We start from the raw sequence: 12138 nt of genomic DNA, 5'->3' as shown, positions 1-12138 counted from the left end.
GAGGGGAGTCTGGGCTGTAGATGCTAGCAGAGGTCTCAAACCAGCCCAGCTTGGCTCTAGAGCCTGCTCTGGAAAGCAGGTGCTGGGGCTGAGCATGCGGAGGTGGGCCAGGAGGAGCGGATGGGGCCGCTCTGGCAGCTGGAGGGCAGCTGGTGCCGCTCGGCCAAGGGCTTCCTCGCCAGCACTTGGTGGAGAAGGAGCTTCCAAGAGCTGAAGCCCTTTGATGGAGGAACAAACAAACAAACAGCAGGAAATCGAGAGGTTTTGCTGCATAGCTGGGATGCTTTCTGGAGTGATGCGGTGCTGGGGCCTCACAAGGAAGCTCCTGGCAATCCTCTGCAGGGGTTCCCGCAATGCCCTCCCTCTGAAGCTCAGTGGCAATTCCCTACATGCCAGGACTCCCCCATGACAGCACAGTATCCCACGGCTGGGACTCCCAAACAGGGATGAAGGGATGGAAGCCTTTTATTTCTCCTCCCCACAGCAGCAGGTGAGCATCCGTGGAGGGAGGGCATCTCCCCTGTTCGTGAGAGCCCCGTTGGCAGGCAAGGGTGGCCTGGGGCAGGCTGCCTGTGCCTCCGAGGCAGGCAGGAGAGCACTGCCCGAGCAGAGTCCATGCACAGTTGTTAACAGAAATCTGCCGTTTTGACAATAATTAGGCCCGCGGTGTTTTAGAGTACCCCCGTGAACGGGCTGCCCCCCGTCCTTCCCCAGCGCTGAATGAGCAGATGGTCTGATGCACACAGCCGATCGCTCCGCACTGCCGCTAGTGCCACGGGCGTTTAATCTGTAGAAGGAAGGAAAGCGATGCGGCCCAGGCAGGGATTTATGGTCCCACCTCTATTCGGAGGGTGATTTTAGCACTGGCATGGGGTGCAAAAATTTTAGATGGTGAGGGGGACTGGCCTTGAAAATCCACGTCCCAAGGAAAGGTTTTGCTTGCAAGCTGCGTTTGCAAGTTGCTACTAATCATCTATTTAAGTGTGCCCATTTTTGGACTGCTAAGTCCACGCAGGAATGTAATCATTGAGAATCAATTTGCTGCTCCAAATACAGGCCTTTTAAAAGTTTGGCATGCAGACTGTGCTGTAGTAGAGACCATCACTGTACAGACATAATTTGTGCATTATGTGAGAAGTTTATTAAGGAATTACTGATGTCTTCATTGAAGACCTCAGTCCCTCGGTTCGTCAGCGTTTTCCACAGGAGGGCTGGAGGTCCTGCCAGAACTGGACCCTTGCCCTGAACCCATCAGAGGAGGGTAAGGTGGTCCCGGTGTGCACACCAACAGATCCTGCCCATTGTCCTGGGCTGGGAACTGGGGTTGCTTTGCCCCAGGCTGACATTTTCCCCTGCAGAGCGGGGTTACCGCTGCGTTGGCGATGCCATTGCACGTTGCTGGGTGCGTGGTGCTCCCGAGAAGCACGGAGCCAGGATTTCCTAGGTTACACAAACTGCTCAGCCTCAGCTAAGGCGCTCTGGACCAGGCTGGTACTGAACCTGCCGCTCCAGCTCCTTAAGGGGTTTAGCGTTTGCACATGGGAAGTAAGCAATTAGCAACAAGGGCCACTTTGTTGCAAAGCCTCGGCCTGCAGCAGGGCTGAGCATCCTGGCCGAGGTCTGGCAGCACCGGAGCGGGAAGGGGGAGCGCGGGTTGGATGCTGCTCTGGGTGCAGCCCTGGGGCGGATGCCTCTCTCTGGCTATGGCAGAAGCTTGGAAGGGCCCGTCTTCACTGTAGCAATGCCTTTTGGGGTGGGGGAGAGCTGGAGGAAGGGGAGACGGCCTTTTCCTGAGGGTTAATCTCGGTCAAACAGAGCGGTGGTAAGGGGCCGGCAGCTGCCTGCCACAGTGAGGTTTAGCCAAGAGGAGGAGAAGGGTGCAAGGAGGTTTCCTGGCTGTGCTCTTACTTCTTGCTGTGGATTAGGGGGGAGAGCCACCGTCATCCCCTGGACAGATGACGCTGTCGTCCCCGTGCCATCACTCTTCCCTCCCCACCGTGCACACCCTCTCCTCTGGGCTGGACAGAAGCCGCTGTCAGGGGGTCCTCCAGGCTGCTGTGGGAGCCAGGTTGCTTTTAAGCCTGGTACCTGCTGTCCCCAGAAGCCTTTACAATTATTTACTCCCTCTGTTTGCTCTCTCCCCCTCCATTTCAAACACATCCCCCTGTCCCCATCATTGCTGCATACTTCCCATTGGGGCTCCCATCCCGTCCACCTCCTCAGCCGACTGGCTGGGACCCCGCAGGTACTGGGCACCAGGCAGATGGGCAGCTCGGCCGGGGATTGCGCAGTGGGACCGCAGCCACACGCCGTGACCTCCTGCCCATCCTGGGGGAGCACTGGCAGCGGCACAGAGTGGAGGAGCGCGGTGCGCTCGTGCCTCGTTGCTTATTGCACAGGAACAGTGGCGTTTGCCAGCAGCTGCAGCTGGGGATAACACCGCCAGCCATCTGTTTTCTGGCTCAGGAACCCAAAAGTGTATTGAGAGGTAGCAAGAGTGTGCACTTGTTGTTTTAGTTGGTGTTTGGGCTGGCAGGGCTGCTGTCAGAGTGGTGCAGAGAGGGATGGCCAGCAGCCCGTGCCTCCCTTCTGCACCAGGAGCCCTGTGCCTGGCTGGCTGGGACTCGGGGTCCCCCAGGCCCTGACCCCCATGAGAGAGGCTTGGTGACAAGTGTGTCCTGAAGCTACTGGCCCGCTGCTGCTGCCCGTCCTGCCCTCCCAGGCAGCTGACCCAAACTCTGCCAGCGCTGGCAAGGGGTGGGAGCAAACCAGTGAGCTCCAGCGAGGAGTTTACTGGTCCAGGGATGTTTATTGCATCCAGAATCTTGCAGACCCCTTATTTTTGTGGGTTTATCCTGTGGTTGTTGGCTTTGCTTCCCCCTTTGGTGAGGGAGAGGCTGTGCAGCCTTCCTCCCTAGGTACTGCACTGCTCAGGTACATGCAGTGCACATGCATGGTGCACAGCAGCGTTGGGAGAGCCTGCAGCCTTCCAGGAGCATCCTCTGACCACAGCCACCCTGGGGCTGGCCCGGCATCTGGTTTCACTTCGTGTCTTTTTGACCTGGCTCCTCGGTTCCCCAGCTGCGTGAGGGGGATCCTCCAGGCTGTCCACATTTCTGGAGATGCGACCGCATGGCGAGGATCCACATCCTCATCGGCAAGGCCAGCAGCGGCTGTGCAGCTGGTGTGGCGGGGTTGCAGCCTCTTGAACATCTCAGGTGGGTACAGGCACACAAGTCCAGTCTGCTCCCTGTGGGCCAGTGCTTTGGGCTTGCTGTTGGTCTCCCAGCTGGCAGTACCTCCTCCACCCTGCCTTTTCTGCCAGCAAGGGCACCCTGCTGCTTTACCAGTGGTTTCCAGCTCATCCCATGAGGTTGTCCTGTAAACCAGAGCTGAAGTAAACGAGTGGAAGTTCATGGGTTTGGACAAAGTCTTCATCCCACCCAGCGTTTGTCCCTTGCTGTACGTGAAAGCGAGGGAAGGACCTGCAAAGTCCAGCTGAGAGGTGGAGTGGTCCCTTCTCCCCCTGGCAGCTATCCTCAGCGAGGCATTTTAGAGGGTGCGATGGCAGCTCTGCAAGCGGGGGCTCGTGACCGCCAGCCTGCGAGGCAGGGGAGGTGCGGCCGGAGCGCCCTGTGCTGGGCCAGCAAGGGAAGTCCTGGTGGAAGCGGGGTTTTTTATCTGGGCTGCCTGGGCCCAGCGTTTGAATGCTTGGAAATGCTCTTCTCCAGATGTTTCCTAGCACACGCCAGCTCTGTTTATAAACAGCTCCTCAAAGCAAAGCCCATCAGGGCTGCAGGCGGGTGCTCACAGCAGCGGCCCCGCATGGCTCCCCGCACCTTGCTACGGGGTCGGGGGCCCAGGGTCACCTCTTTTCCCTCCCGTCCAGAGGGGCCGGGACGGTTAACAAAAGCCCGAAATGCCTCCTCTTCCTTTCTCCTCCCCTCCTCCCGGCCAGCAGCTTCCTGCCCCATTGCATCCTGGCAGTGGCCAGCATCTCCGGGCTGCCTTCCTGCCCTGGCTTTCGCTGCCAGGGGGGCAGGGAGGAGGGCACCCCGGAGCTGAGGCTGGTGGCACGCCGCCCTGCCTGAGCTGCCTGTCCCAAGGGAGATTCTGGCTGCTCCAGGAGCTTGGGGCAGGGAGACGTTTCCATTGCATCCAGTTGGGGTTCGGTTCCTTCACGGTTGTCTCGGCGGGGAGGGCTGCACCCCCAGCACCCCCTCCCTGCATCCTGGCAGCACGCTCATCAAGCCCCTGGGATTTTCCCCCCCCCGTTTTTGCCAAAACTTGAGGTGGATGCCAAGGGGTGGTGTCAGGGAGGACAGAGTGGCGCATGGCACAGGCTGCGTTTAGCTGTTTAGCTGGTGGCTGTGCTTCCCCAGCCCCATCTCCTCCAAAGAAAATGATGCTTTCATACCCGCCACTCCTTCCACTTCCAGCTGGGTGGAGGTGCCTTTCAACCACGCTCTTCTCTGTCCTGGCCCCTGCAGAAGGACAGCGCCAAAACCCTCCATTAGAAGGACAAAAGCCAAGCAAAATCCAGGCTAAACAGATGCTGCCAGCAGCCCTGCCAGAATACCTTTCCCTCGGTTGGCCCGAGCCCAGCACTGGAAAGGCTGTGGTGCGGTGCTGCGAGCGGGTTCCCGAGCCGTCGGCGCTGCGGAGCCACCCACAGCTCGTTGCATCCTGGATCTCGCCCCAGCATCGCTCCCCGGGGACAGCCCTGTCCTCCCCCCAGCCCTGCGCCCCTGCGGTCCCCACGCACGGCCAGGAGAGGATGGCCCCATCACGCCAGCGCCGGGAGGAAGGGCTGAACAATTGCTGCTTTGCCGGTCTGTCTCCTCTCCTCGCAGAAAAAGGCACGTCGCTCCCTTCTCGTTATCAGCCGTCGCCGAGTAATCCGCTGGGGAATGGCGTTGCTGAAAAATTGAGTCATTTGATACAGATCTGCTTTCGCCCCACTGCGGCCTGGTGATGCTGAGGGCTTGGGCACTTGCGTTTTTTCCTGTTTTAGCTGCTTGCAGGGGCTGTAATCTCGTCCCTTAGCTTGGGCAGCGTGTTTTTGGAGGTAAGAACATGAAAGGAGTTGGCTCCGCTGCTGTGGAGCTGGAAAGGTGCCTCCCTCCATGACACTGCTCCCCCTCTCCCTCCTGCCAGCTTCCAGCATAATTTTTTGGGCATGGGGGTGGCTTTCCTGGCACTGCTAGGGAGAAGCAGAGAGAGGAGGAATGCAGAGGTAGTCTTGAGTCAGCCTCTGCTCAGACCCCTGGACCTGAGCACCTCGGGAGACATGGCTGGGTCTTGTCATTGCAGGTTGAGCTTCCCTCTAACACTGCGTGGAGAGTGCTTTGCCTGCCTTTTCTCATGAGCATCCACGAGTCATCTTTGTGGTGGCCTGGTGCCTGTCCCCAAGTCATAAGTGCTCTTCGCAGAGGCAGAGCCCTTTCATCCCTTCCCTGCCCTTTAGACCAAGCGAGCGCTGCTGCCCGCCGGCTCCGATGAGACAGCCAGTCCTCCACTCCCCTTCTCCAGGAGGCGTGGAGACGGCTGCTCAAAAACTGAGCATTTCCTTCCATGGAAAACTGGCACTGGGAAAAACCCTTTCTGTCCTGAATCAGGTGACAGGGAGTGGTGTAAAGACCCTTAATGAAATGAGAAATATCAGAGGTTTGAATCTAAAGCATCTAAATGGAAAGTTGTAAGGAAGTGATGCTGTGTGATGGTTGTGGTTCTCCAGATCAGGAAATAAAAAAGGTGCTCACAGTTGACATCATTAACAGGTCCACATTTTCTGCTGGGATAATTCTGCTGGTGGCTGTTGAATCCTGGCTCTTGCCTTGGCCAGCCTCGCAGTGCTGTGCTGGGGATCCAGAGGACAGGCCAGAAGGATGGATTTAATAGTCTGATCTCTGTGCAAGCTTTAGGATTCCCTGAACAAGTGCCTGTTGGAGCTCAACACAGCTTCTTACAAGAAAAATTTCAATTAAACATTTGCAGTGTGGGAGTACCCACCGTGACTCTGGAGCTGTCCCAGGGGCTAATGTCTCTGCATCTTCTTACATCTGAATTAGCACAGCTTCAGCTTCCAAGCATGGGACCACTTTAAACCTTTGGGTGTTAAACCCACACCATCTACCAAAAAATTCTTGTTTCCTGGAGATGCATGGAGACTTTGGTCAGTGTCTGACAGATTCAGAGAGGAACCAGCAGCAGGCTTGGCTTATTTTTTTTAACAGTGTTTCTCCTCAACATCTTCACAGTGAGGTGCAAAAACTGCTGTAGCTTTACCTTAAGTGTTAGGGCTGGAAGGAGAGCGCAGTGCCGGTACCCCATGGCTGTCAGGCGATGGAGTGGGGCCTGTGGGTCCCTGCTGCCCTCCTCTGAACCACAGGCTTGGCCAGCTCCCAGCTGCCTGGCTTTGCAGCAGAGGATGCTGCTTGGGGGCAGAAGACTTTCAGTCTGAATGGGAGCAATTTTCTGGGACAGATTCAACCCCAGCTGCTTGGGTAATAGCATGGGATGAATTCAATTCCTGCAGGTGGGAGCAACCAGTGTGTGTATGGTGGGGTGTGCTCACTGCCCCAGGGCTGAGGAAGGAGCCAAAGACATTTTTGGGCTGCTTGTTTAGGTAGTCTAAATTTTTCCCATTTAAATCACCCTCTGGAGTTAGTTTTGTGTATTGCTAGACTTGCACCGTGCTCTTCTCCTTGGCAGCTGGAAATTAGCTGGTGAAGATTGCGTCTGCCAGAGCTGCTACAGCTGAGCCTTCCTAGGCTGCAAATGCTGAAGGCAGTGCTTGTTTAGCTAATGAGATGTTGCCATTGGATTTCTTTCTTTATTTTTATTTTGAAGAAATATTTCTGTCACTCAGATTTATTTCAAGCCTTCTTTTTGCACAACCTCAAACTGGGGCCCATCTTTGATCCAGAGCTTCCCCATAATCAAGTAATAATAATAATGATGCTACGAGCTCTGCTGCCGAGATCGCCTTAACTGCAGGACATTTTCCTGGTGTGTACCAGCCGTAGGGGCACTTCTGGTGGTTCGCTCTAGGCACTGGGGATGTGGTTTTGTCTCCCCACACCACCATGTGAGCAGTCATGCGATCCTGTGTCTTGCTGGATCACCAGAGCGATGGCTGGTAGAAACAAAAGAGGCTTTAGGAAAGAGCAAGAAGAGTGGTTTGAGGTCTGGCCAATATCCTCTGGAGGGGGATGGAGAGAGACGCAGCCCGAGAAGCACTGGGCCGCTCTGGGAGGCTGGGTGCTTCCAGCCAGCAGAAGACAAGCACTGTGAGATCCTTTGGGTGCGTGGTAGATCCTGTGCTGTCATCCAGACCTGCCCAGACTTGAGGTGGCTGCTCTTCGGGCTGCGCTCCCTGACTCCCCTGTTCCTGTTTTTCCTCTCTTTGCAGGCACACGTTCTGGCAGTATCGCCGCGAGAACCCCCAAACCAAAGTGGGGGACCCCCCTCCTGATGGGCTGCCTGGCTTCAACAGTGGCGTCCTGCTCCTGAACCTGGAAGCCATGAGGCAGTCCAAGCTCTACAACCAGCTGCTGGAGCCCACCATGGTGCAGAAGCTGACAGAGAAGTACCACTTCAAGGGCCACCTCGGGGACCAGGATTTCTTCACCATGGTGGGGATGGAGCACCCAGAGCTCTTCCATGTGCTTGACTGCACGTGGAACCGGCAGCTTTGCACGTGGTGGAGGGACCATGGATACAGCGATGTGTTCGACCAGTACTTCCAGTGCGAGGGTGAGGTCAAAATTTACCACGGGAACTGCAACACCCCGATCCCTGAAGACTAGGGCACCCGCCGCCCCCGGGAGCAGCTCTGACTGCAGCAAGCCCTGCAAAGCCATAGTGGCTGCACCAGCAGTCCCTCAGGAAGGGTGGCCAGCCCTGATCCTTTGCATCCCAGGCAGATCCCTAGGGATCCCAAGGGCGTTCAGTATCCCATTGCCTGTAGCCTCACCCCTCCAGGAGGAAGTGCAGTCCGGTAGTTGGAGCAGGACATCACGGTCACCATGCCTGGGCTCAGCTCCTGGCACTGCTTGGGGCAAGTCCGTGGTACCTGTCTGTGCCACAGCCACTGGGACATGGGGACAGCCAAGGGGCCATCAGGTGACCGCTGCTTTTGCACATGGCAGGGTGCTGCTCCCTGGGTGCTGTGCAGCCTTGCCTTGTCTAATGATCGGCAGGAGTCCACAGCCAGGCAGTTGGGTTTCATTTTGGCACTCCTCGGTGGCCCATTTCTGCATCTCATGCAGAGCATCCGTCTGGTCCCTCTGGAGAGCAGATGCCGTCCTCAGGTCATCTTCCTTTTGAAGCATTCCAGAAAGGTGAGAGGGTTTTAAAGACTGAAAAGGTGCTTTAAATTGGGTTACTTACAAACAAAAATTGAATGCTAGATGTGCTTTAAAGCCTTCTGTTGGTTCTTCTTAGCAATAAAAGTTTTACTGCCCTATCTTGTCTTAGAAGTGTTCGGTGAGCGTGTACCAATAGGTTCGTTTTTCTAGCTTTGCCTTTAACCTTTTGTACGAGAATAAAGCTGCAGATGTAAAACACACTCGGCTGTTTTTCTGCGGCACAACTGAAGTCCTGTGCAATAGGAGGTTTCATGCTCTTCTTATCATGATTAAAAAGTAGTTGATGTATATCTGTTGGGCAGTTGAATGTGGTGCCCCACATAGCTTATCACTGTGATTATCCCACGTCTGTCACAAGCGAGTGATGCAAATAAACAGGCCAGTGCACAAACTGGATTTTAAAAAAAGATCATCATCACCATAGCCGGGCTTGGTTTGGAAGGAGCGGGGAACTGCCTGTGCTGTGAATGAGCACTCTGCTCCCTAAATAAATCCTGACTCGTCTGGCCTGGCTGGCAGGTGCAAGCTCCTGCGCAGGTCTCTGTCAGAGGAGGTGCACAAGCGCATTAACCCACTTTCAGCCTGCTTTTTTTACACCGAGCCAGCGTGTGCCTGTGTGTGCATCTGTGTGACGTGCACGTGCAAGAGAGAGGGATGGGGACCTAATTATGACTTAACCTAATAACAGCACATGCAGTGTGTGGCAGGAGTTTCCTGGGCTCCTTGCCCTGTGTCCATGAATGAACGTTGATCTTTACTAAGGGAGAGGCTCTCCTCCCTCTAACTGATGCAAAGGGAACAGCAGGCTGCAATGCAGGCTGCAGCCCTAACCCTACCCTCTTTAATTTGCTGAACCGATCCATTTCCAAATAGCATAAAAGCTCAACTTTAAGTATTTTCACATCCCCAGGGAAGGAACAGCAAAGAGGTGATTAAAGGTGAGCGAAAGAAGCAGTAGCCCACTGTGTTATACTCACTTTTTCACCCAAAACCAAGGTGATGAGGCCTCACTGTGCAAGGCAAGGCAATCAGCCAGGGAGCTGGAGGCTGCAGTGGGGCAGGATTCGGGGCGGGCAGCACGCCATGACGATGCACCCTAAGGATGAGGAGGGTTTGCAGCAGCTCGGACAGCCAGAGCTACTGCCGTGCCTGGAGAGCACGTACCCTCGCAGGGACTCCAGCGGGAGGCTTTGCTCGGTGCCCGCTCTCATTTACGCGTGAGCTGGCTGGGGACGTGCCCGTGTTGCGTGGCCGGGAGCAGCCCCAGGAGCCACCCACCTCGCCCCTGCCCTGGCATTGCCACGCTGCTTTCCAGGGCTTGCTGGGCAAAACAGAGAGAGGGCAGGGCTTCCCGGTGCAGTGTCACGGTCCCACGGTTGGCATTGGCGCTTCGTCACCACCGTGGCACGTCCCGAGGCCCCTGCGATCGCCCCGAGTAGCTCCTGGGGCTGCCCCACGTGCTGCTGCTGCAGTGACTCAGCCCTGCGCTCACCAGTCAGGGTACACCGGTGGCACCAGTGACACACACGGGGCCTTGCGTGCCAGGGCAGGACCTTGCCATCGGCTTGGAAATGGCCCTGCTGGAAATACAGGCCAGGCGGCTCGTGTCACCGGCCCTGGGGGCTCATGTCACCTGCCCTGGGGAGCGGTGGGGCAATGAGCAAACGTGGCTTTTTCCCGGGACTGAGCAGCTCTGGGGTGGCTCTGGGTGTCGGCGCTGGCCCGAAAGCACCGTGATGGGTTTGGGATGGCATTGCCACAGGGTGACACCGAGGCTGCTGGCTTTGGGAGCCAGGGCTGCATGGGGCTGGGTGCTCCCCTGCCCCGCAGCCACCCCTGGAGCCGGGCCAGGCGCTGGGCACCCTCCACCTGCGGCCGGGGATGTTCTCCGCAGGGTTGGGACCACCTTTCCCTCTCTGTGGGGTCCTGAGGGCTGTGAGGGGGGTACACCTTCATGTGGCCACCCTGGCCCCAGGCTGAAACCTTTTGCTTAGGTATTTTCCAAAAAAAAAAAAATTCCATTCTTTTTTGTTGTTCAAAATGGCAGTTCACTGGGAAACTCACTGCATTTTTTCAGCTGGGAAAAATGTAGTAAGTGAAACATTTAATTCAGCTTGGGGTGGTTTTCCCCAGGCACCACAGACGGGCCAGTGGCGCAGCTCCCGCAAAGCAGTGCCTGCCCCATCCCGACCCAGACGGTCCCCGGGGCCGTGACTAAGCACCGCAGGCAGCGCAGACCCGCATGGTGCTATATATAGACCCTGCACGCAGCCGGGGCCGTGCTGCCTGTGTAATTATCTCCCCTTCATGCCCTGCTGATTGCAGGCACTAACGAGCTCAGCTGCAGAAGCTGCTGTGGTAGCCTGGGGCCGGCTCAGCCTTTTCGAAGGGTGCTGCCCCTGGGTCCGCTTTGGGGCAGAAGCAGAGCTTGCTGTGCTTGGCCAGGATGGCAGCATCCCTGCGGGCACCGCCTGCCCGGGGAGCCTTCACCCCCCGCAGCCAGTCCCTGCGCTCGGTACCCAGCCGGCTGGCGTCGGCTGGGCCATCCCATGCCCTTCCTTCGGTGGTAATTCCTGGTAGAATGGGGACTCTCCATCCCCATCCCTCCTCGCCCTCTGACACCCTCCTGCTGCGCAGCCCAGCCTCGGGCAGACGCTGCTCCAGGCGCACGAGGCCAAACCTGAGCATCCCCTCCTGGTCCCCAGGTCAGACCTGAGCATCCCCTCCTGGTCCCTGTGACACTGCCCTGGGACCATTGCAACCAGCACTAGCAACTGCTGGCACAAACATGGTGAAAGATGCTCGGAAAGCATTAAGCAGCACCGGTTTGCCACTGGGCACCGGGGGTTTGTCGCGGTGACCCTGCCGCGGCAGCAGCTCTGGGGCTGACGGGCAGCTCCTGGTCCCCGGGGGCTGGCGCCACGTCCTCGGGCCAGCGCTGGTCCCCTGCCTGGCAGAGGGGTCCTGCAGACTCCAGAGCCCGGTTTTGGGTTGGATGGGGCCCCTCTGGAGACGCGGCAGGTGAAAGGCAGCCCTGGGCGAGCGGCAGGTGGGGACACGCTGCTGTGACACGTGGTGATGGGGGGACACACAGCTGCGGGGAGCAGGGGACCGGCCCTGCCAGCATGGGCTGGCTGCAGGGGATGGGGCCGTGCCCCATGGGCTGTGGGCATTGCACCCACGGGAGAGCTGCAGTGGCCTTGGCCAGGGTCCTTGAAAGGGGATGACGGGTTTTACACCAAGGTTACTCAGCCCAGAGCTTCTCCGTCACAAGTGTGGGCTTCCTGCTCCTTGTCTTCTCACCCGCTTGCTCACAGCAAAGTGCTGCTTGTGCTGAGAGCCCTGTGTTTTTCCAGGATGGAGAAGGAGTGGGAGAGCAGAGAGGTCTCCTTGAACTCTTTGTAGAAGATTAGGCTGTGGAAAGTAGTTCTGTAGCTTGAGCTTAAGGAGAAAATTCCATTTGTTTTCTTGTATTGTTCAGCATTCGTGAGAAATTGCACATAGAGCAAACAGTATCCCCTATTTTCTGGCCAGCTTTGCTTTCAGCCCTGTGCTTGAGCTGCATGGGATTTTTGCTCTCCTCTCCTGTGTTTCGTAATGCTGTCAGTGTTTATTCTTTTACTCATTTGTACTTCTTTCCCATTTGAAAGGATCAATTGTTGGTATAAACTCACCTAGGGAGCAATTACTGTAAGCCTAACCCAAACAGGCGCTGGGGGTGCTCCATTAAGCAATATAACCACCCTCCCCTCTCTGCTGCTCCCAG

At 57.0% G+C, this 12138-nt stretch overlaps 1 protein-coding gene across 1 annotated transcript in view; it reads left to right on the top strand.

The window, feature by feature from the left end:
* Window positions 1-8570, top strand: part of XXYLT1 (xyloside xylosyltransferase 1) — a 37816-nt gene extending 29246 nt beyond the window's left edge. The window contains exon 4 of the mRNA XM_030027022.2: window positions 7415-8570. Coding sequence (XP_029882882.1) covers window positions 7415-7811 — 397 coding nt within the window. The 3' untranslated portion in view covers window positions 7812-8570. The remainder of the gene's footprint in view (window positions 1-7414) is intronic.
* The last annotated feature ends 3568 nt before the right edge of the window (window positions 8571-12138 follow it).

The sequence above is a fragment of the Aquila chrysaetos genome, chromosome 10 (assembly GCF_900496995.4).
Source record: "Aquila chrysaetos chrysaetos chromosome 10, bAquChr1.4, whole genome shotgun sequence".
Classification (NCBI taxonomy): Eukaryota; Metazoa; Chordata; class Aves; order Accipitriformes; family Accipitridae; genus Aquila; species Aquila chrysaetos.
This window is presented reverse-complemented; position numbering and strand designations above follow the sequence as displayed.